General features: G+C 38.6%; 2 protein-coding genes across 7 annotated transcripts in view; one reads left to right on the forward strand and one right to left on the reverse strand.

Moving 5' to 3' along the window:
• ESF1 (ESF1 nucleolar pre-rRNA processing protein homolog) overlaps positions 1 to 16010 on the reverse strand; it is a 42486-nt gene extending 26476 nt beyond the window's left edge. For 2 of the 4 annotated variants that reach the window (XR_009957839.1, XM_062571557.1), the window contains exons 1-8: positions 15682 to 15863; positions 14817 to 15513; positions 13595 to 13944; positions 11431 to 11544; positions 10495 to 10595; positions 8679 to 8831; positions 7109 to 7223; positions 6088 to 6229 (exon numbers count right to left, since the gene is read on the reverse strand). Coding sequence is in view for 3 of the 4 variants with exons in the window: in XM_062571557.1 (XP_062427541.1) it covers positions 6088 to 6229; positions 7109 to 7223; positions 8679 to 8831; positions 10495 to 10595; positions 11431 to 11544; positions 13595 to 13944; positions 14817 to 15486 (1645 nt within the window). In the remaining variant the exon portion in view is untranslated. Of the gene's footprint in view, positions 1 to 6087; positions 6230 to 7108; positions 7224 to 8678; positions 8832 to 10494; positions 10596 to 11430; positions 11545 to 13594; positions 13945 to 14816; positions 15514 to 15681; positions 15864 to 15942 lie in introns of those variants that run through there. The other 2 variants (XM_062571558.1, XM_062571559.1) reach the window with 2 other exon arrangements.
• A 584-nt stretch (positions 16011 to 16594) lies between these two features.
• Positions 16595 to 22659, forward strand: NDUFAF5 (NADH:ubiquinone oxidoreductase complex assembly factor 5). Of its 3 annotated transcripts, none has more exons than XM_062573512.1 (9): positions 16595 to 16635; positions 17559 to 17606; positions 17707 to 17810; positions 18296 to 18335; positions 19720 to 19917; positions 20431 to 20491; positions 21723 to 21806; positions 22137 to 22219; positions 22377 to 22659. In XM_062573512.1, exons 3-9 carry the CDS (start codon positions 17716 to 17718, stop codon positions 22461 to 22463), a joined length of 648 nt encoding a protein of 215 aa, XP_062429496.1. In that variant the 5' UTR covers positions 16595 to 16635; positions 17559 to 17606; positions 17707 to 17715; the 3' UTR covers positions 22464 to 22659. The 3 variants fall into 3 exon arrangements, with proteins under 3 accessions (XP_062429496.1, XP_062429498.1, XP_062429497.1); XM_062573513.1 differs by lacking the exon at positions 16595 to 16635 and adding an exon at positions 17029 to 17134; XM_062573514.1 differs by lacking the exon at positions 17707 to 17810.
• Positions 22660 to 26244: the final 3585 nt, after the last annotated feature.

The following is a 26244-nucleotide window of genomic DNA, read 5'->3' on the forward strand; positions in this document are numbered from 1 at the left end:
ACATTCTGTTTCAAGAAGACAGATACTAATTCCTACCCTTAAATTTAGTGATTTGCCAAATTAACAAATGAAGCAAGAGGGGATGATTTTTTTTGGGGGGGGGGGGATGAAAAACAATTGCAATTTGACTTGTAATAAGCTTTTTCAGAGAGAAACAGGCTCATAAAGGCCTTAAAGATGCTGCAGCTCCTTGAACAACAGCAAGCTAGGTTTGGGGCAGGGCTTGCTCTTCTTTGGCACACGTGTTTTCTTTCCTCTTTTACCAGCGAGGCTGTGCTCCCTACAGCTGCGTGGACAGTGTAACTGGTATCGGGAGAGCCAGACCTCAGCCGCAAGCAGGCACAGAGCAACCTCTGGTCTTTGGCTCGAAGTCAGGTGCGATACTATTTTCTTCTCTTCCAGAGCCCACCACCATACGGTGCTGGTTGTTTCCTGGGACTAGCAGTCTTGACTGTTCGATTAACTGCAGCTGCTTTGGCACTGCCCCCATAGACAGCAGGGATCTCGGAGGGAAGCAGCTGCTCAGGCAGCAGGCAAAAGTCATTCAGTACTGGAGAGCGAGAAGAAAAAGGAGCAACTTTGTTATTTCTTCTTCATGTCGTTACATGAAATAATAAGGCAACTATACTGGATGAGAGCTTAAGGAGTTAAGAAAGACTCCCATGACACAACAGTGTCAGTTAAATTGCGATCATGTTCTCATAATCACAGAACATTTAGAAGAAATCGTATTCTTAGTTTAAAAGAAAAGAGCAATGGCTAAGTAGATAACTGTTTTTTTCTTTACTCTTCCTTACAAACTAAAAAATAGAGAAATAATAGCAGTCATCACATTTGAAAACAAACCTTTTGGAAAGCCGAGTTTACTTTAAAGATAGAAAGAAAAAAAAATCCTACCTCATGATATCAAGGCACACCAGAAAATTTAGCTACTGATCTGGAAACCGATGGCCCTACCATAAAAATGCACTAACCATCTGAATTCTATCCAGTGTAGTTACTTAAATTCAGACAGATGCAAAATAAACTACAGCACACACAAGCAGAGTGAAAAAATAAAGAGCTCTACACTGCAGAATTGCAGTAGCAAGTGTGAGATAAAGAGAGTATTGCATTGTCCTCTAGCATGATATGAGAAATAAAATCAGTTGACCCAAATTTTGAGCCAGAAAACTGCAAAAAAATGAAGAACAACAAACCTACTTTGCTACATTACCACAACATTACAAGTAAGAAGCTGTACAAGTCCCAGTGGGTCATCAAAAGGATAGTATAGGAAATATTTAGAATTCACTGTAAACAAAATAATCATATTTAAAGCCTGTGAATGTAGACATCTTATGGCAAAATATTTTTCAGGCAGAAGACAGATACTGAATGAAAAAAATATATATAAGAACTGCTTTCCAGAAACTTGTAACAGTAAATGAATGGCAAGTGTTACATTTTGTCTTTTTTAGTTTTTGTCTGTTTTAGGTCAGGATACTGTAACCTTTCTAGTGGTGTGCACTAGATGCAATTTTTAGAGTCACTTTGCAAACCAGGTGACTGTAGCTTCTGTAGCCTTTAAGCATCTGGCTGTGCAGAGGTGACTGGGATTCCCAGAGCCATGCTTTTAAGCCAACACGATATAAGGCAAGACTAATATGCTTTCAGAGTTGGCTCCAATCTAGTCCTTTTGGAGTAGGGATACTTCGGTGTGCAAATGCACACACAGATGTATCCTTCCAGTCTAAGTTGCTAGACATCTCCAACACCTTGTATGAACTTATTAGAAGCGCTGAGATGGTCTCAACTGGCCTTCCAAGCACGTTTCATTACAGAAGCTCCTGCAAACATTTTTTGGAAAACCTCCAGCACTTGCGTCAGCTACACCAAGCTTCTCATGCTTCACAGACAGAAAATAATGAGATTGTGGCGCTTCTACTTTGTCTCATGAAATTCCACCGAGGCTTGGCTGATTTATGAACTCTTTAGCTCCTCCTAGCTTGCTTCCTTAAGAAGTATTTTAGCAATAAGTCAAAATTAACACAACAAAATTAAGAGTCAGAACTTTATTACTGCCAAAGAAGCACTAATACCTGAGACTTGCCAAAGCAGTTATACAAGACAAGTCAACACAAATAATATCTTGTTTAATGCATTTTATAAATATATATTTGCTTTGGAGGCAATATTAAATAGTTTCATGCTCTACTTCTATCACCCTTCGTTATTTATCCTTCCATAATAGTACCAACAAATAAATACTTGTATACTTCCTTCCACTGTTCATTTTTTTAAAAAGTGGACTGTATTGTCACTTCATAAAATTAAAGATGCATTTAAATTTATACCCCTAGTCAGAGTTATTAAGCCAAATATATTTCAAAATTACAAAAGAGGTAATAGCTTGATTTTATTAAACATCAATCATTAAAATAAGATTAGTATTACTGAAAAAATTTAAAACTCCACCCAACCACTCTCCCAACAATTACATTTCTTTTCTCTACATTTGTGCACCTCTGACATTAGTGTAGTGACAAAAAAAAAAAAAAATTATTGCATTTGTAGTCTTGTATTAGAACTCCAATACAGCAGGAGCCTACACAACCTGCCCAAATTCCTACTGTGGAGAACAGGGCTCTACACAGAATTCCCTAGACACAATTACATATTTTTAAAATTCAGTAGACATACCCCCTATATAGGAACAACTAGTTAAAAATAAACAGATAAAAATGTTTTCTCATATAGTCTATTTAGTTTTTCAGCTATTCTGTGTGCCAGTATAAGGCAAAACAGCAGAAAAGATCTTGGCTTTGGAAAGACAAAAACAGAACAAAAGCTTAGGCACAGAAGGGGTATGCTTAATTTAAAGCATCATTTAAAATGCCATAAACTGAGTCTCTGGTTGTTCATAGCCAGAACAGCCATTATACACCAGATTTTCATGCACAGCAGAAAGGCTTATTGATTGGAACAAATGTGTCCAAGTAACAGAAAATTCAGAAGCAATGTAAAGAAGATACTTTGTGGTATGAACTAGAGCATACTAGGTCACTGAAATACCTGACATAAAACTGTTGTATAATAACTAACAGTCATGGCAAACATTTTTAACTTGAAAAATCTCATAAAAAAACAGACTAGAACAGGGCAACAAAAACCTGCTTGTAAACAAAACATTTTTAATATGTCCAAAAAATGACTAAAAGTCCAGAACATTCTTTCCCTCTTATCACACTCCTACTTTTCCACTCAAACAGCTGACATTCATTTTCCCCATTTGTGCTTAGTGCCACATAATTCTGTTGGATGGAATCCTGTCAGATAGAATCCTGTCATATATCACATAACTCAATGGATAAAGCATGAGGAACATGTTAAAGACATGGCAACATAATTCCTCTATTAATGACTTATTTCACAAAATATCATTGGAAGCCAGACGTTTCCAGGTTTAAAATTCATAGGTGTGCTAAGATACCTTAATGTCAACTTTCTCTTCCTTCCTAGCAAAGTTTAATTTTTAAAATTTCTAAAACATTGCTCACTTATTACATACATTCATTTTCATCAGCATCCTATTACAGATGCTATTCTTCCAAAATAGCTGTAGTCTTGAAGGTATTAAGAAAACTGAAATAGTCTTCTCTGGATCTACTGCTCTCAAGAAGTTACTTGATTAAGCATTACTAGAGAAAATAAAAAAACTTCATAGAGGTGCACTTTATAAATGCATTTTTATGAAGATGAGAAACAAATGGACATGAATGCTGGCAACGTATTGCCAAGTAATTTGTTGCCAAAGATTTCCCAACTCTATAACCAGAAAAATCTGTAAGGCTCTCTTGCACGCTCCAAACTCATCTCTGATTGCAATAACCTGCTATCATAGAATCATAGAATTGGTAAGGTTGGAAGGGACCTCTGGAGATCATCTAGTCCAGCCCTCGAGTGAGTGGCCCATAAAGGGACTGAACCCACGACCTTGGCATTATTAGCACCCCACTCTAACCAACTGAGCTAAACCTAACCCCAACCGTATAATGCAGTATACACCAATTTTCACATCTATTTGAAAGAACTGATTAAGACTTAATGATATTTTCTTTTCCTACTATTTTAGGCTATATCTATAACCTAATACTGAGTTTTAGAGCGAAAACAAACAGGGAAGTTCAAACATGTTGGCACACCATATACAGAGGACTTATGCAGCTTATGAAATTGGATGACATTCCTTTTATATTCTTAAGAAGTTGCAAGAACCAAAAAGCATTTGAAAGATATTACCACTACTCTCTTTATAAGATTCTTTTAAACAAGTTCTGCTGCTTGTCTTTCCCTCACTGTATACAAATCTATAGTTTAGGAATACCAGAAGGCTCATAGCACAGCCATTCTGCACCGTCATTTACACTCCTCTGGCAACCCAGGAAGAGCAAACATTGGAATGGAGAAGCTTTGTACAACCTACACTTCACTCTGGACTTTCAAAGGTCTGGAACAGCTTCAATGTCCTGCCAAGGCCACCCAGCACAGTCTTTGGGCAGCTTGTTCGGGAGCTCCTTGCCTTGCAAAGGCTTCAGCATGCATATAGTGGCCCATGAAGAGAACAAATCATTACATTAACCTGCAAGCAGACTTCTAGTGTTACACCTAATTCATTTAGCCATCAACCATTTCACATTTAAAACAAAGACCTTTCTCTGAAGAGGGAAAATTTCAATGCCTCCAGCTCTCTTAAAAGTATTTTCATCTCAAAATTGAAGAGATTAAAGTAGATATTGCCAAATTTGTCAAAGAAATGTTACGGTATACTGAAAATATAAGGTAAGAGAAGAATAGAAGAAAAGGGAAAGAAAATAATTTTACACCCAGAGCTCCAACCTATTATTTGGAAAACAGATATTTAGGGTCTCAATTAGAATAACTCTTCATCCATCAGTTGATAATTTTTGATCAATGTTTCTCAGATTTCACAGAAAGACAGCAGTTCTTCACTCACTCTTGAACAGTTAACAAATAGTCACCACAATCCCTAGATAAAATATTAAAATGCAGGAAGAAAAAGTGTCTTTTCTTTATCTGAATAATCACATCAGCCATGAAGAAAATGTACCATGTTTCAGATCACCTGTGATCTTGCTACAGTATCTGAAATCAATCCAATTATAAATATTATACTTGGCTTAATTAAAATCAATTACACCAGGCAAAGAGATTTGGCAGTACAGAAATAAATGCAAGCTGTTTAAAGCAAGGTTGATCTACTTAAGTCAAACTGCCTCACTAATGAATTTTCTAAATAACCTGCAGATCCAAATTCAGCTAACCATCTTCTCAAATTGTACTGCAGAAACATTTCCTTTGTTTTCAAAAAAAATGGCAATTTTGTAGTCATACTAGTGATATTAATTATTTAAAGAATCAAAGTCAGGTTTGAAAAATGAGTCTCAAGTGTGGCTTTAGGAAGAACTTAGAGATTAAAAAAAAAGTCCATGTCTTTTCCTATTATGCAAAGGAAAAAGTAGAAGAGTTTGGCTTTTTCTAATCTGTATTTAATTAGAAAAAAAATCAGATGCTTTTCAGTACACTTGCAGAACTGTACAGCTTCCACATGACCAGGTGTAAATTAAAGACATATGAATTTCTTCAAAATAAACTTTATTTACATGTAAATCTCGACTGTCCAATAAGTCAAGTAGGTGGCAATGCAGGTCAGCTTGAAATGGACGTCTGAAACTTTAAACTGCCCAGAACTATCCTTCTCCTTGTGCTAGTTGTCATCATTTCACTAGCTCACCATCAATTCATTAATTTCTGGATTTGCAAAGGGTGAACGAAATATACTGAAGCTCTTACTACCAACTTCCCTCCTCCTTTAAATGACACACATACACAAGTGGAGAAAAGGTAGGTTATTTTCATATTAGAACTTAACTAGAGATTTTGTACCAGGAGCATAATATTGTCCCTGTAAAAGAAGACATGTTTAAAGCACTTTCTAAAGATGGGGAATTTATATATCAAAAAAAAAATCATGTTAAAAATACCATAACTAATGACTTTGTGGACAATGTTTATAAACCTGCGTACCTTGCTTCTCTTCTTCTTCTTCTTCTTCACTGGATGAAGCCAAGTAGGCTTGAAAATCCATGTCAAGAAGTTCCTCTTTGTTAAAAGTTCTGCTAAGTGACGTTACTCTTTCATGATCTGTTTCATCCCATGTGATATCTATCTTAAAAGTAAGAAGAATGTTAGTTGTAGAAGCTGAAATACTAAAATTCATCACTGTAAATCTGCTTTTAGAGAAAATAGTTTTACAGATTCCATATAAGAAGTAGTGTTAAGCTATTACTGATCTTTTCTACAATGTCAATCAGCTATAATGTAATAGTTTACTAAAATCAATTTAATTGTAACTTTTTTGAATTCGCTCTACAACACAGGGTCTTGATGAGTTTTAACTACTGGAAAGAATGAAGAAGTCTCCTCTTGCATTAGAAGGGTTCTGTAATACTGGGTTGGAAAACACTAAAAAAAATCAGGAATGGTTTGCAATGGGGACAATGCAAGTGTTTGCCTAACTTCACGATCAACTGGAAGATGAAACAGCTGTCTGAAAAATGATCCAGCAGAAATTACTTATTTTTCAAATAACTACTCCTTCAGTTTGGTTCACTTCAAGCAGGAAGCGAATCAATGTTTTGGTTGTCACAAAAGATAGAGCAGAAATGAACAGCTACAAGGAGAAGCAACTGTTTTAAGTCTGGTGCTATCACCAACAGGCTCTTCTTGAACTACATCCAAATAAACATTTCCGGTACATGAGATTTAATCATAATTCAATGTGTAACTTCTAAGAGAGGTATAATAGGTTAAAACATAGTATTTAGTTTATAACAAATAAGCTAAACTCTTAAAATCCAAAATTCAGCTTATCTACAGCATCTCAACTGTGACTCCATAACACGCTCACATTTCATAGTATGTTTGACGTCTTCATTGTAAAATGGTAAGTATAAGCCAGAATCTTTTCTCTATTACTTATACAATTTATAAGCTAACAGTAAAACTAAACAAATCAGAAAATCACATAAAAACACTGTAAAGATACCTTTGATGTTACCATACCAGCAGATGTAAAGTACTTTGGTTTATATGCAGCTACATTCACTTCTGAGGCTACATCTTTTGGCTTATCATCAAATGTAACATTATCTGGAATAAATCTAAAAGGCAGATAAAAACATCGTTATTCAAATACAATGTGGAATTTCACAGAAATAAACAGTCTCAGCTTTTCACAACTTCTGAACATCAACACAAAAGAGTTTGCTAAAAAATAAATGAATAAAGAAATTCATAAGAAAAAAGAAATTCTGCATAGCTATTCCACAGGTGTTTTATGTACAACACTACCACATCAGAAGAGAAAGTTAGTTTTCAGTTTGAGAGGGCTTCAGTTTGTTTGTTTTTGCTGTTGTTTTTAAGAATCACTTTTTCAGGAAGCTTAAAATCAAAAATTCAGAAGAAAAAAAGTATTAATTTAAAATACCACTTGAAGATAGATAAACCAAAAATTCACAACATTTTAAGAAAGCCTGGTACATTTCTTTACGTTACAGCTATTAAAAAGTGTTAAAAAGGCAGAGTCTTGTGTAACATCAGAAGAAATTAGATAAAAAAAAAAAAGCTTTCGTATTTGTGCACTATGTGAGAAATTACTTTTTTCCTTTTTTTTTTTTTTTTTTTTTTTTTTTTAAATCAACATGAATGTAATATGATAAAAGTTGTTTAATATTAAAATTTAACAGAGTAGGGGGGAGATTAGGAAGAGCTTTGGGGAATTTCCAACAGATGCCACTGTTGCAAACTGTTAATCTATGTCTAGAAGCACGAAAGCTATATTAACAAAACCAGAAGAGTTATATGTTCATTTTGCAGAGATATTCTTCCTCAAAGTGACTCAAAGCACACGAATTAGCTCCAGTGAACGATTCAGAGCAAATCTTGTCTTTCACTGATTTCTGAGAGGGCCCATAATACGAACCCCAGCAAAGCCAGCTTCTGTCAAAATTTAACATAATTTAGTAACTTGTCTTCTGTCTCAGACTAGAAAGCTTTTTTCTTAATAAAAACATACACACACACAAAGTAACAATAAACACAACAGTAATTTCAAATTCCTGGTTTCCTAAACTTGACTTTCAAAATATTAGAGCTTTCCAGCTCATTCATAGGGACTTGCATAGTCTATTATAGCTTCAAGGCAATAGCAGCAATATTCTTGCCCTGTAGTGAGCAATCCTGAAAAAGAGCCACTTCCTCTGAACCCCTAGCTGAAAAAAAGAATACCAATACGTTGTTTCGCTTTCTAAATCTGCATCCTACAACTTCCCTTGACTATAGCCACAGGTTGAAGATGCAACCATAACATTTTACCTGATTTCTCTGAGAACAGTATCTCTATGGAGAAATCCTCTCCCAAACTTTCCATTTGCCAGAAAAAATGCTTACAAAAATAAAAAATGAAACCCAAAATTCTGACAACTCATTGCATATTTAATTTATCTCAAAAATGCAATTTTGGTTACAGAATAAAGACAATTTATTTCAAAATATTTTAAATTGGCTTTAATCTCCCCCTTCCCAGGTAAGTAAAAAAAAGTCACCATTAGATTTACCTTAGGTCTATAAAAGAACAGCTACTTTCAAATTCCAGTCCATCACATTCCTCATATATTTTATTGGCTGTTTCAGGAGAATCACATTCTACCACTGCATAGAAGTATTTCAGTCGCTTGAATTGATACTCTCTCAGTTTTTCCTTATAAAGCCTGCAAAAGTGAAAAACAACACAATCAAGTCAACTTCACATTTCTAAAATATTTTAAGCTCATTAAAAATACGCATCATTCAAACACTGTCCCAGTCTCGCAAAAAGATTAAATGTTAAACAGCATGAAGTTCTACCATCAAATCAGTTTTATTCAAGTAAAAAGATTAATTCACACAGTTTCATTACAGAAACTGGTACCTTACTCAAGGTCTTTGCAGTGACATTCTCCACAAGATTAGCTAACATGCTAGGACAGAAACTATTAGATTCTGGTTTCTTTATTACTAGTAGTGTTCAAAGCATTTGAAAGTGTTTTGTAGCAGCAACCATATCCGACTTCACCTCCTACAGGAGTCATGAAGTTAGCAGCTCTGCACAGGCCACGTGGAGTAACCTCTTTGTGTGCTCTAGGCAGAGAATATAAAGTAGCATTTAATAGTTCCTATTCAAGTGTCTGCAACTATTTAGCTGAGCTGGCATTGGAAATTCTGGCTCAGAATAAGGTATTGGTTGATGAGAAGGATGTGCCATAGATAAATAAGTGTACACATTATGAACATAAGAGAATCTTGGAGATTGTATGAGGACAAGATTGCACATGCTCATGTTGGAGACAGTGGAGGAGTAATGAATAAGCAAGTGATGTAAATGAGGCCTCCCTCAGGATGCTAGTTTGGGAAGCACAGGTGTTGCAGTGGAAGATAATGGCAACAGAAAGAAAGCAGAAGAGAGACCGAGAATTGGATGAATTGGCAGGAGGATGAAGAAGATTGAGCACAGGGTTGAGGTCCTGGACTGTGAATGTAATGGATACTTGCACAGGTATCGCTGAGATATCTCACTACAGGGATTTCCATTCCTTGTATTTCATAATGTACAGGGCCTATTGAGAAGCAAATTGGATGCATCAGGATACACACAGTGAAGCTGACCTGAGCGCACACTTTTTTAAGCTCATGATACAGCTCCCTGATGCACTGAACTGTCTGCAAAGGGATCTGTGTTTATTTTAGAAGCAGACAAAATTTTCAAATACATGGCAGTCCAGTCAGATGTATAATACAAAAGTGGCTCCAGTCAAGCTGCCAAACATCTGGAAATTCTGGAAAAATATAAAAGCAAAACATCTCAAGTTCCATAAGGACAAAACTTTTAAGCAAAATAATAAAAAAGACGACATGCCTAAAGAAGCATGGATGATTCTAGGCCTAACAATCTCAGCCTAGTAAGCCAGGTCTGCTGGTGAGAGTACTCAAGATATCCCAGACTGGGAATTCTTGGGCTAAATTAATTCCCCAGTTGGTTATGCTGATAAACATTTTGATAGGAAGCAATAAAGGGAGTTTCTCGCATGAATGACAATTTGTAAAGAATGCTACGTTAAGCTCTCCATACTTTTGTTTCATTTATTATTCCAATTAGCTACATAATAAAAACTTTCAAGTCATTCATCAACAAGTTCCTTAAGTTTCATCATAATGCATTTATTCAATGCAATGACAATGAAAAAGGGTCAATTCTAAAATGTCTCTTGGGTAGCTATAAAATTAAAGCTGTCTACAGGAGACTTCCACAAATCAAGTTTTGAAAAGAGGAGTTGATTGGGATTTTCACTGAGAATTAGATTTACTATATCTCTCATTTGAAGAGTAAGTTAATACCCGTCTTTCTCTGTGGTATTCTCTGGAAGATCAAATAGTTCTGCAGGTCCTTGGAGTTCTTCTTCTTTCAATCTTTCTTTTCCAAACTCTGAAGGATAAATCTACAGATACAACAACATAAAAATAAGTTCCAACTGTAGAGCATAATATATACCAATTAGAAAAAAGTATCTCACCAAGCCTTTTATCTCACCAAGCCTTTTACACTTTACTGATTTTAGAGAAAAAAATAAGGGATCAATTCCATAAACTTTGATGCCTGCCGATTTTTATTCACAGAAAAAACAGTGAAATAAACAAACTGTCTGTCAGGAATAAGAATATTTTGAGGGGGATAAAGAGCAACAGGAGCCCTGACTTCAATCATTTATATGTGGGAACACTCTTTTGAGAATTAGCTACTTAGCTAAAATTTCTCCCAAAGTTTAAACTGCAGGCAGGTATTAAAACAAAAACAAACCAAAAAAAAAATCAAGAAATACCATTTAACTGATCAGCATTTAGCCAATTTACAAGTAACTCAGAACTGGTGCAAAAACCAAGCAGTGTTATGCAATGATAAAAAGGGTTGGAAAGCATTGGGAAATTTTCAGTAGTCACTATGGCTATTAAGCTGGCCAAGGAAGCGTAGTCTTCCCCAACTAGAATTTGGGAACTTTACTATTAATTCCATTGAAACAGCTCTTAGAGCCAACCTCATGAACACAAGAAGCCAAGAGCTTCAGGATCTAATTCCACATACATGCCCAACATTGAAAAGCAGCACACGGTTATTTCTAACAGAGCAAGTTAAATTCTAACACAGATACTTCTGCAGAAGGACAAAAAGAGAAATTAACAGGATAAATGAGAAAGTATCTCATTTTGCTTTTGTTTTGTAGTCTTTGTTTTTCTTTACAGTAAAATGCACTATTTCTTTTAGAAATCAGGTCCTACCTTAACAGAAAATATAACACCTCCTTTGGGTGTGAAAGAATTAAATAGAGCCAGCAAGTCCTTAGCCTTCAGCCTGTCCCAATCCATGTTACAAACTGCCAATCTACTTGTAATCTGCACAGAAAAAAAAAAAAAAGTAAAATTTATAGCTTTAACTCCTGATTGCTAAGAGCAATACACAATTCTTTAGCAACCATCTTTGCTAAAAGTCAAAATCAACAACGAACATCACTGAAAACATAAAAGCAACTTTTCCTCAGCACCTTAAATCATTCAAACTAGAAAAGCTGAGAAGCAGCAGTCAAAAGAGCAGACACAAGCGTACAAAACATAAGACACCACAGACTGAACTGGACCAATGCCAAAATTAGCACTGCAGTTATAATATCAGCGTGTAAGATTTTGTTATCATATAGTAAGTCATAATAGCAGCTAGTATCATGGTATTATAACAGTGCTGTACAGTACTGTGATTTCCTTCACACTAATTGCGCATAATTTTAAAGTTCTGTTTCATTGTCTAATGATTTCTTAATTATGTGATTGGAAATACCTAAAGGATTAAAAATTCCACCCTTGATAAAGCAGAAGTAAATTCAGATTTGCTCACTCCAAGTCTCGTTTTCAGACTACTGTAGTCTGGAGTACTTATCCCCCCTTAAAGTTTGATGCAATACAGTCACAAAAAAAAATAACTCAACACCTGGGCCAAGCAAAAGTTAACATAAGAACAGTTGTTTAAAATAAAGCAAAACCAATCAACAATTATAGTTTTCAGCGCTGGAAAATGTGGAGCTGCAAAGCTTTACATTTTGCATTATTCCACAGATCTACTCACAGATGCTGTAATATTTGTTTATATTTTTTTCATTCCTCTAAGTTTATTTCCATTGTAAATGGAAACAATTTTTAAAAACCACTTAACAAAAAACATTCTGCATGCTTTCATACTAGACACTTAGCTGCCAAAATCCTTCAATTTCTAATAGTCAAATATTTCAGGGTTTTTGATTTGTTGAGGCTTAATATAGCAAAAGCTAACACTGATTACCATTACAGAGCAGTTGCAAATACAAATTATTTATCAGTGGTGCATTTGAGTTATCACAGTAAAGATTTCCTTGAAATCTTAAACTTATCTATCAGCCAACATAAGACTTCTTAGCAGAACCTCTTAAAGTAGAGTTACATCCAGAAATTAACATTACAATATTAAGCAAATAAAACACATATTCAAGGCAATAATACACATTAGCTGGAAATATATAAATAAAATCTAGCTGAAAACTTCAAAAAAAAAGGTGTAAGAACTCAAGGTTTGTATTATGATGTCTATCTTCTCTTACACGCACACAATCAGGAGGCAAGACACTAAAGCCATTTATAAATTGGTGGAAAAACAAAAGGACATCACAGAAAATAACACTGCTACAGAGATGGTAGTAACTGTCAGAAAGCAGTAGAGAGAAAAATACAGAGAGGAGATGAAGTACATTTTATGTTCTGCAATTCTTTGGGCAAAGGACGCAGTGCATGAGAATGGTCGCAAAGCATGACATATAAAGAAAAATATTCATACCTGTAACATTACAACAGCATGTTTAACTTGTTTTTTAATGCACTACAGATTTTGATACAGCTTTTTTTTGTAGTGAAAGAAAATTAAAAATCACAATGGGGTTAAAACCTGCAGTAATCTTATAAAGTATCTCTCAAGCCTAAACTACACTAACACTGAAAGCACTACAATTATGGTTATTTTAGAAGAAAACACAGGTGAAAAAAAAGTGAAAGTAAGAAAAGTGAAATACTCAGTAGTGAATAACAGCATAAAGAACCACACTATTCAAATGCTGGAATTTCTGGAAAGCTCTATCCTCTTTGTTTCTTCATGTATAGATAGCTTATCTAAGCTGGGGTAAAGAGAGATACCACACAAAACTTAGTCTGTCATTTTCAGCCAGTTTCATCATCACTAGCAGAGTTTTCTGTAAGTAAAAAAGGTTGAAAACCCGTTATTAAAACTACTTTTGCAGATGCTTTCATAGATGAAAGTCTACAATGAACTTGTAAAAGTGCACCTTTATCACCACATTCATTTCTCAAATCAATTAGTCACATATCAACTTTTCACATGCCAAAATAGCAAATTTCTAAGTGTTACCTCATCTCCACGAGGGGCATCTTTATCTAGCTCGCCCCATGAGTGCTCAATCTCTGGCTCCTTTGGAAAGAGGTCACTGAAATCTTCATCATCATCAGAGCTCGTTTCAATATTCCCTATGCCCCTAGCTAGATCAGGCCCAATATCGCTTTCTTCATCTTCTGAATCACTATCCTCCTCGTTTGTTTCCTCATCTTCTGACTCCTCTTCCTCGCCTGTCACCCCATCATCTTCTGACTCCTCTTCTTCAGATTCTGCATACTCAGAATAGTTTTCACTTTCACAAATTTCTTTCTCTGGTTGATTTTTATTGATGTCACTTTGATCACAGATGGCTGTGCACAGAGTCGCTAAAAATAAGCATTCAATACCTATTTTTATATTGTAACTACATGCAAGTCTTTACAAAGACAAAAAAATTTCAGCTGTCTCCCTGCAACTTTACAGACTGTATAAATATTTAACATGATACAGCAAAAACTTACATCAGGCAAGTACAAAAAACATCAGTCATCAGTATTGCCTCTTCAGCTTCTCTAACTTACTGTTCTTTAGGCCCACAATTGTATTACCAATCTCAGAGAAAACATTATTTTATTATTCTATATACAGAAACTACAGGTAAAAATCAGTTTCAGTAACATAGGCTACACATGCTCAAACACTACATAGAAAATTTTTCTCAAACTCACCCACTCTCTCTAGACCAGTGAGTTTGGCTATGGCCATGATTTTGTACACTTTATCTCACAGCACAGACTGTCCGTAAGCAAGCAGGGTAGTTGTTATGATGATTCCAAATACTTTAGAAGTAAAAGCTTTCACTGCTGATTTCTGAAATCAGTATTTTAGTAAGCTTTAATCTTTTCAATATAAAGAAATAACTCCTTGTCAGCACTCTTTAAAAAATGTATCCCTCTTAAGCTAAGGGCTTGATGCTGCCACTCTTACGCTTTTAATCAACAAGTGTTGATATGCTGAAGCATTCATGGCCTTAACGTTCTGACTCAGTTTAACAAATACACAAATATATACACTAGTATACATTTTACTTTTCCAAGTTATCCCAACCTCAATTTCATCTCTAACAATAAAAAGGACCCTGGATATACTGGTTCTTCAGTAACACTGAATCAGAATCAGCTATTTATCTGACTGATCTTACAAAACAATAGCAACATCACCCAAGGAAATTTCTACCCCTTCTATTTTAACAACAAACCTGATTCTTCTACTTTTTCTCGTAGAGAATGTTCCACCGTAGGAGCCTTCAGTGATTTAGTACCACACGGTTGTGAAGTCTTCTGCTCATTTTGAACTGAATGTGATCTTCCTCTTGATGCATCTCCTTGTCTACTTTCCCCCTTGTGTCTGAGGCCCTTGTTTCCCTTCCAGTGATCAATTTCTGTTGTGGTTTTCTTACAGTCTTCTTTCAACTTGGATTTACATGCAATTTTCTGTCCTTCCATCTGATGATCATCTAATTTAGGCACAGCTTTACATGTTTGGTCCATCCCCTGTTTGTTTGGTTTTTTCTCCTCCGTAGGGAGACCATCAGCAATACCTTTTGCAGCATCTACTTTTCCTTTAGGCTTAGCTTTCTTTTTCTTTGTTTTCTTCTCAGTATGTACTTTACTATCATTTTCTGAAAGATCCGAGTCAGACTCTGACAGGGCATAAAAGTTTCTGAGGTTCTCTACAGAGCTAAAGTTAACAGGACGACCTCTTTTATCCACAGTATACTTCAGCTTGAACTTCTTGTCATGAAACATAGCTCGGAATCGTTTATCAATCTTCACTTTATAATCTTCTTCTGGTATTTCCCAGAATCTAGGATCCCTAGTAATACGGCTAAACCGTCCATCACGCAGTATTTCCTCTTGGGATGCCATTTTCGATGCTGCTGAAGACTTAAACAACTACAATATGAAAACAAAACATATTTCATTTAAAGAAACACTTAACATTAGGTACATAATTGAAAGTTACAAAAATCTAAACCAAGCTACATTTCTAATCTATACTCAAAAGCGCTTTTTCTAAAAGCACACACAGCAATGTGAAACGCATAAGTCGCAAATAACCACCTAACTACCACCGACTTCGTCGAACCCTTTAGCGCCTTCAGATCGCGAAAGGCCTGCCCTGACTGCACATACGGCCCAGGCGGTCTGCTACCAGCCTCGGACACGGCTTCTAACGCCTCCGCGGAACGGCAGGCTCCCTCCGCGAGCGCCGCCCCACACCAGCGCCGCGCCGGAGCGGGCCGCGCCGGCCCTGCCATCATCCCGATCCCGGGCGAGGGCTCCCTCCCCGCCCGTCGCCGCCGCCGCCGGCCTCCTCCTCACCGCTCCCTTACGGCCGCCTCACGCGGACGCCCACAACCACAGCCCCCCTCCGCGCGGGCACAGGAACTTCCGGCAGCGCAACGGCGGCCGAGACGGGACAAGCCGCTCCCAGCTGGTCACAGGACGCGCGCGCGCCGCTCGGCCGGAGCAGGGCTGGCGGACGAGCGGCGCGGCGCGGCGCGGCGCATGCGCGCGCACGCGCGGGCGGGGCGCGCTGCCCTCGCGCGCTCCCGCGAGGCGATGGCGGTCGCGGCCGTTGGAGCGGGCGCGGCGCGAGCCCTGGCGGGTCCCGCGGCCGTTGGAGCGGGCGCGGCGGCCGTTGGGGCGGCGGCGCGGGCCCTGGCGAGCGCGGCGGCCGTTGGAGCGGGCGCGGCGCGAGCGCCAGGGGGCTGGGGCTGGGGCTGGGGCGGCAGCCGCCGCCGCCAGCTGTGGGCGCCGTCGGGGCAAGCGGCCGCCTCCGCCGGCGGCCCTCCCGCTGCGTCGGGCGCGCTGAGCCCCTTCGACCGGCAGCTGAAGCGGAAGCAGAAGAACTGGGCGGCGCTGCAGCCGGAGCCCGCCAAGCGCGACTACCTGCGGGAGGAGGTGCGGCGGCGGCGGTCGCGGCGGCGGCGGTCGCGGTCGCGGCGACACTCAGCGGTCGGTTTCCCCGCAGGTCGGCGGCAGAGTGGCGGACAGGGTGTTCGACATCCCCCGGTGAGTCCCGCCGCGGCGCGTAGGCTGGCGATCGCTTCTCCGTGTGTCATATCGGAGCGTCGCTTCGTGGAAGGATGCTCAGTGACCGTCCTGTGCCCAGTTAGAAAGGATATTGGGAGTTTTTCAGACAAAGCGTACTTCAAAACTTAAAATAACTTTTGAGTGTACTTTATGATGCAAAATCTATCTTTTAGAACATTCCCTCTTGCTTTGGATGTTGGCTCTGGAAGAGGTTACATAGCTCAACATTTAACTAAGGTACTGTCTCTTGGTACTTTGGTGTTTTTTAAAATAAGTACACGTTTACCCCAGTATTTTCAAATAGGATACCATAACAATTAAAAGAATGCTCTGAACCTTGATGAAGTGGTTATTTCTTTCTCATATCTGTAGGTACAATCCAAAGATGTGTTGTGCAGTGTCTGTTACCTTAAAATAATTTATATCCCCGAAGATTAAACAAATAAGAACATCAGTAGTGCAAGTGAAGCTATCTGTGGTATGATAAACTTCAGCCTTGATCTAGAAGATGCATGCTTTCTTGATTAGTGTTTGTTGCCCTCAGTAAATTGTTAGTGAGAAATATCATTGTGGAGGCTTTTGAAGTGGTGAGCTTGCTCTTCAGGAACTGTGCTATGAATAAAGGTACTTCACTGGTTGTTAATGCACTGTTTATATCCAGCTGAACCTATCTCTAAAAATGCAGATTATGTTTTCTATTACTACTTGTACTCCAACTATTCTCCCACAGAGAAATTGCAAAGTAATATTTTAGGAGAAAAATGCTTTCTGCTTTATGTAGTCACTCTAGCATGTGTTATAAGATTCTTTATAGCTTATCTTAAATATATATAAGTGTTCCAAAGATGACTTATACTAATTTTTAAAACAACTTAAGTATTTGACAGACTTTCTTATTTCAGGAAACTGTTGAAAAACTTATTCAAGTAGACATTGCAGAGAATGCTTTAGTAAGTAGCTTTCTGAGTACTATTTGTCATATTTCAATTGCACAATACAGAAAAGCAAAAGAAACAAGTTTCTGATGTTTTTATTTTAAACCAACATTAGAAAAATGCTATGGAAACTGAAATCCCTACAGTCAGTGTTGTAGCTGATGAGGAATTCCTTCCTTTCAAAGAAGATACATTTGATCTTGTTGTTAGCAGCTTAAGGTACGCATTTTTCATTTGTTTACACTTTACTTTTTGAATGAAGATGCTAAATAATACTCTTTTCAGAGTAACTTTAAAAAAGGAAGAGAAATAGTCCATTAACTAGCAATAAGCACAGCTGTACAAAATGCATTTGCAGAATCATAAATATGTATCAGGAAAAAGTCCTGTACTGGTGGCTCTTACTGGATTATTTTTTTTCCTTGAAGATGCAGGTAGCTTCTCTTTTTCCTGCATTTTGACTAATTAGTCTCCAGGAACTGCATCTCTTTCCTTTAAAAAAAAATTAACTTATTTATAGATTTTGGATTTTATTGAATATTATTGCACTTTTATGTTGGCATTTCACAGCTTTTGTACCCTGAGAAACTTGTTTGTTACTTTGGCTTCTGAAATACACTTAAATGATTTAACAAGTGTTTGCCTTTCCTGAAATTTTATTTAATGTGTAATGTAATGTAATACATACACTTCTGGTATTTCAGTTTACATTGGGTGAACGACCTTCCTAGAGCTTTTAGAGAGGTAAGAAACTGGGTTTTGATACTAAATATCAACATTTACTGTGACTTGCATTCAGAGCTGTATGTGTTTCCTGAACTTTTATGAGAAAGAGGCACACAAACTTGTGTGCAACATGAGTTATTTTGGGTTTTTTTTTTGTAATATTTCTAGAAGTTTGAGTAATATTACTTGAGGAATATTTTTATTAATTTGATCTCTGATAACTTTGGAATAAATATTTAAGAAACAAAAAAATACATTTATTTAATATTTTATGGTTTCAATAGGTAAGATCATGGTAACTAATGTAAACTGTGGTAACGTAATTGATTTTTGCATTCACTAGCTGTTGCACTAGCATTTTGTAAATCAAACTGCTCCAAAACTAGTTTGCGGAACTTGCATTATTTTTATGTCCCAACTATTTATTTTAAAATATAAATTCCATCAGAGTTATCTTCATTGAAACAAATTTAAGGCTTCTTGATTCTTAAATGAAGCAAGTATTTTTGGAGGAGGGAAAAATGCAATTGTTACAAAAAGTTTTGATTTCAGATTATTCAGCTCCTTCCTGCAGGTGAATTTTTTTCAAATCAGCTGACTTTGGAGCAGGAGCAAGGATTATCTTACTCAATTTGATTTTTTTTCCATCATTTCAGATATGTCAGTCATTGCAGTGCTATTCTATCTCCTGATGGTATGGACAGTAGTACCCAGCCATTATAAAACAATACGAGTAGAAGTCTGAATACTTACAGAATTATAAAAAAAGGAGGAAAAGAGAAACTTGGAAATATTTTATTCTGTGTATAGAAATTGAATATTACATGGCATGTCAAATATGTTTACCTCTGCAATAAAAATAACTCATTTCATAATTTCTCCTGTAAAGGAGAACTGTGTGCCTTGAATCATCTCCATCTTGAATGCTTAATTCCTATTGTGGGACCATTGGCTTTAAGTAATGGAAGTTGCCTCCAACTGCTAATTCTTTTTACCTAACAATTAAAGGCTGCTTTGTTAGCATAGAAAAAAGGTATCTTGATTAATAACTAATTAAAAACCAGTTTTAGAAATTTTCATGTTTCATATCACTAAGGCAAATTGTGTTTGAAGCTTTTGCTATCTTGTAAGCGTGGTTATATAATACGGCCCTTCTGGATGCCTGAACAAGGGATCAGTGCCAATTCTTAACAAAAAGAAAACTTTTCAAGTAATTTGAACAGAATTACTGTTCTGTAACTACTGTACAAAAAGATGTATTTAGTATTATACATATGGAAAAATCAGCTAAAACTATCATAATGATTGCTTTTGAGTTGATCAAAAAAAATCCTTAAGAACTTTGTAGTTAAATTGACTTAATATTCAGAAACTATGGAAATTTCTATCTTCTGTCTTATAGATTCATCAAGTTCTTAAACCAGATGGAGTATTCATTGGTGCAATGTTTGGAGGAGACACTCTGTATGAACTTCGCTGCTCTTTGCAGCTAGCAGAATTGGAGAGAGAAGGGGGATTTTCTCCTCATGTATCACCATTCACTGCTGTCTCTGACTTAGGGCATCTGCTGTCAAGAGCTGGCTTTAACACCCTGACTGTGGTAATTACAACTACAAGCACAATCAGACAGAACAATCCAGAACATCAGAGCTGCTAGTAGATAAGAAATATCGCTTATGAATGCAGGGCTACCTCACTTTTCATGTAGAGCCTCTTGCTGAAAAAATTTCTAAACTAACTTGGTCTGCCTCTGTTGGTCTTACTGCAATCAATAAAATCAACTGAAAATCATCTTTGGCTTGTGCTCCAGCAAATTTTGGATGGTCTCCTTGGAGAAATATGTCAAAGAAAGTTAGACCTACTGGAAAAGTCTTAAAACACTCTTGCTGTTTCTTCTAAGACCAAGATTAAAATAATGGCACTTTAATCAAAAATTCATTGCATTTGGGCTACTGAATAAAACCCCCTAAAATATTGAGGCAATTTTATTTCTGGAAAAATATGCAGTTTGAATAGAAGTGATGGATATTCTTTAGTAGCTGCTTTGAAAGTTAAAACAACACTGTGTTTTTAGCTTGACATGCTCTAAAACTAAGCTTTTGAATCCTTCTAGGACACTGATGAAATTCAAGTAAATTATCCAGGGTTGTTTGAGGTTATGGAAGACTTGCAAGGCAAGTATATATACTTTCTGGAACCATAAGCTTTTTCTGTATCAGTGATATAGACAGACACAGGAGAGTTCAAGTTTATTAACTCCAGATGCTTATCTGTAGCAGTTCTTCTATTATCTCAAAGTACTTTGGTACTAACAAATATGCATCAGAGTTTTACAAATTCTCTGCTCACATATTTGTAAACGTATGCATATTGATCCCACCATAATGTGGTCGTTCCTAGGCCCAGATGAAAAGCCGGATGCCTTTTCTTCCCTTTTAATTTCTTCCTCCACATTTTTTCTTTAAGAAAGTATTACTTTTTTCCTGATTTCTTGTCAGGAGATTATGCCCACCAGCAAATATATTTTGGGAAACAAGAGTCAAAAACTTGCTACTTTGGGCTGCTGTGAATGATGCACTTTTTTAGTGCTCCTCTTTGTGAACTTGTTCTGTGTGAGCTGCTGAACAGCTCTGTAAGGGGAGAGAGAAGACTATTTCACAGAGGGACTTTCCAGACACTATGTTAGGCAGTGACCCTGCCTAACTCACAGGCAGGAGATTTAGGTTGTTGTCCTGGAACAAGAATAATTGAACCCTCCAATTGGAGTCTGCTCAGGAAAACAAGAGACTTAACTGAGACTCTTAACAACTGAGTTAGTATTATTATTGCACTTCTTATGGATTGTAAAGTAATCGTTCATATACAGTTCAGTAGTTAACTTGGGGAGCAGTTCAGGGCATCTCCTAGTTCTATCAGCTGTTGCTGTTTAGGGTAGTTCCTTAATGAAAATAAAGCTCAGGTGCAGTGATTAATGAGAGTTGCCTAAGGTCAAGTTTGCAGTTCTTCTATTTCTCACTAGAAGCCTGGAATAATCTTTTTTGGTGCTCAAGTGTTCCAAAAGAATGTGCAGTTATCAGCAGTGTCCCTGAATAAGTACTTTGTGCTTAGTGTTTTAAAAGAAGTTATACTAGAAAGTCTAAATATCTGAAGATTCTCTTGCTAAAGGAGTAATCATCAGAAACTAGTGCTAGCAATACAAACCGCAGATTGCAAAGCACTGGTATCAAAAGGCTTTGTTACAGAAATTCTCCTGGTTATCTGCTGTATGTTATGCTCCCTTCCAGCAAGATATTCAGAGGGTTCTATACCGATTCTGGTTTAATAAAAATCTGCGATTGGTGCATGAGACTTAACTCATGATATATACTGTATCTTCTTTTTCTTAAAGCTAAAACATATTTTTAGGTATGGGGGAGAGTAACTGCTCTTGGAATAGAAAACCTCTGCTACACAGGGAGACATTACTGGCAGCTGCAGCAATATACCAAGGTAGGTTTTTAATAGGTAACATGTTAACCTGAAATGACTCAAAGAACATACATTTCTTAGGTTTTTCCTTTTCTTTGACCTCTACATAAAACACTGTAGTACTTTAAAATACATATATATATATGTGTGTATATATATATTTTTTTTAACTTTAGTTATAATGACAGGATTTGATACATGAGTATGGGATATTCTTACTGTCCCAAATCTTTCACAAAGAGTCATTATAATGAGTCATTATATGTTGTACTTGGTTCTAATGTTCCGTAATATTTTCATTCTTAGAACTAATGTTCTGTGTACCTTTTCTCTTCCTCCCTACCTCAACAGAAATGTATGGAAATAGTGATGGCTCAGTCCCTGCCACATTTCAGATATATTACATGATAGGCTGGAAATTCCATGAATCACAGGTAATGTCAAGCTGAACTATTGCTAAATGTTTAGACTTTCTGGATTACTACTTTCTGTCTCAAAGTGTCTTCATTTTTAAATGACTGACATTTCAGGAGGGTTTTTTCCAATTTGTTTTAAGTTAAAACATCAGCACTATTCTTTTCCTTCTTACAGGCAAGACCAGCCCAGAGAGGTTCTGCAACAGTTTCATTTGGAGACCTGGCAAAAATAAATGGACTTCTTTCAAGAAAAAAAACATAGTTCTTCATCAAAAACAATAGTTGTTTAGGAAGTCTCAGAATACTTCTCATTGGTGATGGTCTCCATGTTGTTGGGCTGTTTCTGTTACAACACTTTGGAGTGGTAATAAGCTGCATGCAGTAGGGTGGTTTCTTATTGTATTCCTCTCTGCCTACAGCATTAGCTGTGCTTTTTAAAAATAAAAAGCATTTATGGATGTTTCTAGAGAAGTCTTTTAGTATTACTCTAACTGAATAGAGTAATACTTTCTTTTCTATTCTCAAATGTAACGTTTCTGCCAGGATTTCAGTACCACCAACTGCTCCACAAGAGGTGATATTTTGCAAGTCTGAGTAAGTGCCGTGCTCCGTTATTCCTCTAGAGCAGGAAAAACAACATCTTTCTGCTGAAAGATCTGTTGTCTTCTATGGTAGGTACTAGTCACCCATGTTTAACAGAACACAAATCACCACAGTCTGAAGAATCTAGTGCCAATCCCTGATATATCATACTTTTGGCTAGTTCCTCTGTCATCCTTGCAACTGTCCTGTCCTGTGTCCATTGCCCTTTATATGCTTACCTCTTAAAGAAGACCTTCACACCTTTCTCCATCTCCATTCTCATTTGGTTCCAAATACGCCCTTCTGGGTTATAGCAACCCTTACAGCCTGTCCTCAGTTTTCTGGGATTATTACTGCTCTCTTCAAAGGAAAGTGAAAGATGTTCTTTGCCCCCCTGATTAATTAGGGATTCATCCTAAAAATAAATAAGGACAGAAAGTTCTTTCAATGAGTAACAAGATCTGTTACATATATTCTTCTGTCAATTCCTTATTCAAAGTCAAAACCTAGTAGATAATAAAAATAGCTTCCTAAAAGAAGCTCTTAAATGCATCCTTTGGTCAGCTAAATACATAAAGAATAATACCTTTCTGAAAGACATTTCCATTATTTTAAGAACTGAGTAATAATTAAAGAGTAGAAGGTAATTTAACATGCACACAAGGTCTGGAGCCATAACAGAATAATCCATAGCAAAATTCTTGCTTCTGTCTACCATCCAAGTTTTGACTGTGCCATGCAATTCTGTCCAATTCCATGTACTAGATTAATTTCTTGAAGAGGCCTCCCCAGGGCTGAGCAGAGGGGCAGGATCACCTCCCTCCACCTGCTGGCTACACTCTTCCTAATGTGCCTCAGGAGACCACTGGCCTTCCTGGCCACAAGGGCACATTGCTGGCTCATGGTCAACTTGTCAACCACCAGCACTCCCAGGTCCTTCTCTGCAGAGCTGCTCTCCAGCAGGTCAGCCCCCAGCCTGTCCTGGTGCGTAGGGTTATTCCCCCCTAGGTGCAGGACCTGCACTTGCCCTTGTTGAACCTCACGAGGTTCCTCTCTGCCCAGCTCTCCAGCCTGTCCAGGTCTCTCTGAATGGCAGCACAGCCCTCAGGTGTGTCAGCCACTCCTCCCAGCCTGGTATCATCAGCAAACTTGCTGAGGAGGCACTGTCCCCTCATCCAGGTCATTGAGGAAGAAATTGAACAGGATGGGACCCAGCGGAACTCCACTAGCCACAGGCCTCCCACTAGATTCCACGTCACTGATAACGACACTCTGAGCTCTGCCTTTCAGCCAGTTCTCAATCCACCTCACTGTCCACTCGTCTAACCCACACTTCCTGAGCTTATCTAGGAGGATGTTATGGGAGATAGTGTCAAAAGCCTTGCTGAAGTCAAGGTACACAACGTTTACTGCTCTCCCCTCATCTACACAGCCAGTCATTCTATCAGAGAAGGCTATCAGATTGGTTAAGCAGGCTTTCCCCTTGGTGAATCCATGCTGGCTACTCCTGAACAACTTCTTTTCTTCCATATGCCTGGAGATGACCTCCAGAATGAGCAATGGAGGTGAGGCTGACTGGCCTATAGTTGCCTGTGTCCTCCTCCTTGCCCTTATTGAAGACTGGAGTGACGTTGGCTTTCTTCCAGTCCTCAGACACCTCTCCAGTTCTCCACGATCTTTCAAAGATGATGGAGAGCGGCCTGGCAACAACATCCGCCAGCTCCCTCAATACCTGTGGGCACATCCCATCTGGGCCCATGGATTTGTGGATGTCAAGCTTGCCCAGAAGATCTTTAATCCTATCCTCCTCAACCAAAGGAAAGTCTTCCTTTCTCCAGACTTTCTCCCTTGTCTCCAAGTTCTGGGATTGTTGAGGGCTGCCCTTAGCAGTGAAGACTGAAGCAAAGAAGACATTCAGTAATTCTGCCTTCTCTGGCTCCTTCATCACCAGGGCCCCTGCCCCATTCATAGTGGGCCCACGTTTTCCCTAGTCCTCCTCTTGCTGCTGATGTATTTGAAGAAGCCCTTCCTGTTGTCCTTGACATCTCTTGCCAGACTCAATTCCAACTGGGCCTTAGCCTTCTTTGTCACATCTCTGCATTCTTTGACAGCATTCCTATAATTCTCCTAAGTAGTCTGTCCCCTCTTCCACAGTCTGTGTACTTTCCGCTTCTCTTAGAGTTTTGCCAGGAGCTCCCTGCTCATCCACGCATGTCTTCTGCCCCCTTTGCTGCACTTCTTACTCACAGAGATGCACTGCTCTTGAGCTTGGAAGAAGCAATGTTTGAATATTAGCCAGCTCTCCTGGACCCCCCCTTCCTTCTAGGGCCTTAACCCGTGAGATTCCTCCAGTTGTTAGGTCTCTGAAGAGCCCAAAGTCCGCTCTCCTGAACTCCAGGGTTGCAGTCCTGCTTGTTGCCTTACTTCTTTCCTGCAGGATCCTCCTCTCCACCATCTCATGGTCACTGCAGCTAAGGCTGCCCCCAGCCTTCACATCTCCAACCAGTCCCTCTCTGTTGGTAAGAACAAGATCCAGCAGGGCACCCTTTTTCGTAGGCTCCTCCACCTGTGGCAAGAAGGTATCATCGATGCACTGCAGAAGCCTCCTGGACTGTTTGTGCCTTGCTGTGTAGTCCCTCCAGCAGATGTCAGGGTGGTTGAAGTCCCCCATGAGAACCAGGGCCTGTGATCATGAGGCTACTTCCAGCTGTCTGGAGAAGACCTTACCGACTTCCTGTTCAGGTGGCCTGGAGCAGACATCCACAACAGTATCCCTCATGTTAGCCTGCCCTTCGATCTTTACCCATAAGCTCTCAGCTGCCTCCTCCTCCTCCACCCCTAGGCAGAGCTCGATGCATTCCAGTTGCTCTCTCACATAAAGAGCAGCTCCACCACCTCGCCTCCCTGGCCTGTCTTTCCTAAAAAGCACATATCCATTCATGGCAGCATTCCAGTCACGAGAGCTACCCCACCATGTCTCTGTGACTGCAACGAGATCACAGCCCTGCGACCGCACACAGATCTCCAGCTCCTCCTGTTTGTTCCCCCATGCTGCGTGCACTGGTGTACAGGCATTTTGGAGAGGTGGTCACACATGCAGGATTCCCAGGAAGGATGTAAGGGGGTCCCCCATGGCCATCTCATATGCACATCCCTGGCTGGATGCACCCGCTGGAGGCCTCCCAACTCAAGCTTGGTTTTATTGACTACCCTCTCTCTCACTCTCCCCTTCCCCCATCCTACCTAGTTTAAAGCCCTCTTTAGCAGGCTGGCCAGCCTGTTGGCAAAGACACACATGCCCTGCTTAGTGAGGGATCCCATCCCTTCTCATCAGTTGCTGATCTTCAAACAGTGTCCCATGATCATAGAAACCAAAACCCTGTTGCCAACATCAGCAGCACAGCCAGTTGTTCATTTGGATAATTCATCTACTCCTCCTCCCATCCCTTCCATCATGGGCA

Source organism: Rhea pennata, chromosome 3 (genome assembly GCF_028389875.1).
Source record: "Rhea pennata isolate bPtePen1 chromosome 3, bPtePen1.pri, whole genome shotgun sequence".
Lineage (NCBI taxonomy): Eukaryota > Metazoa > Chordata > Aves > Rheiformes > Rheidae > Rhea > Rhea pennata.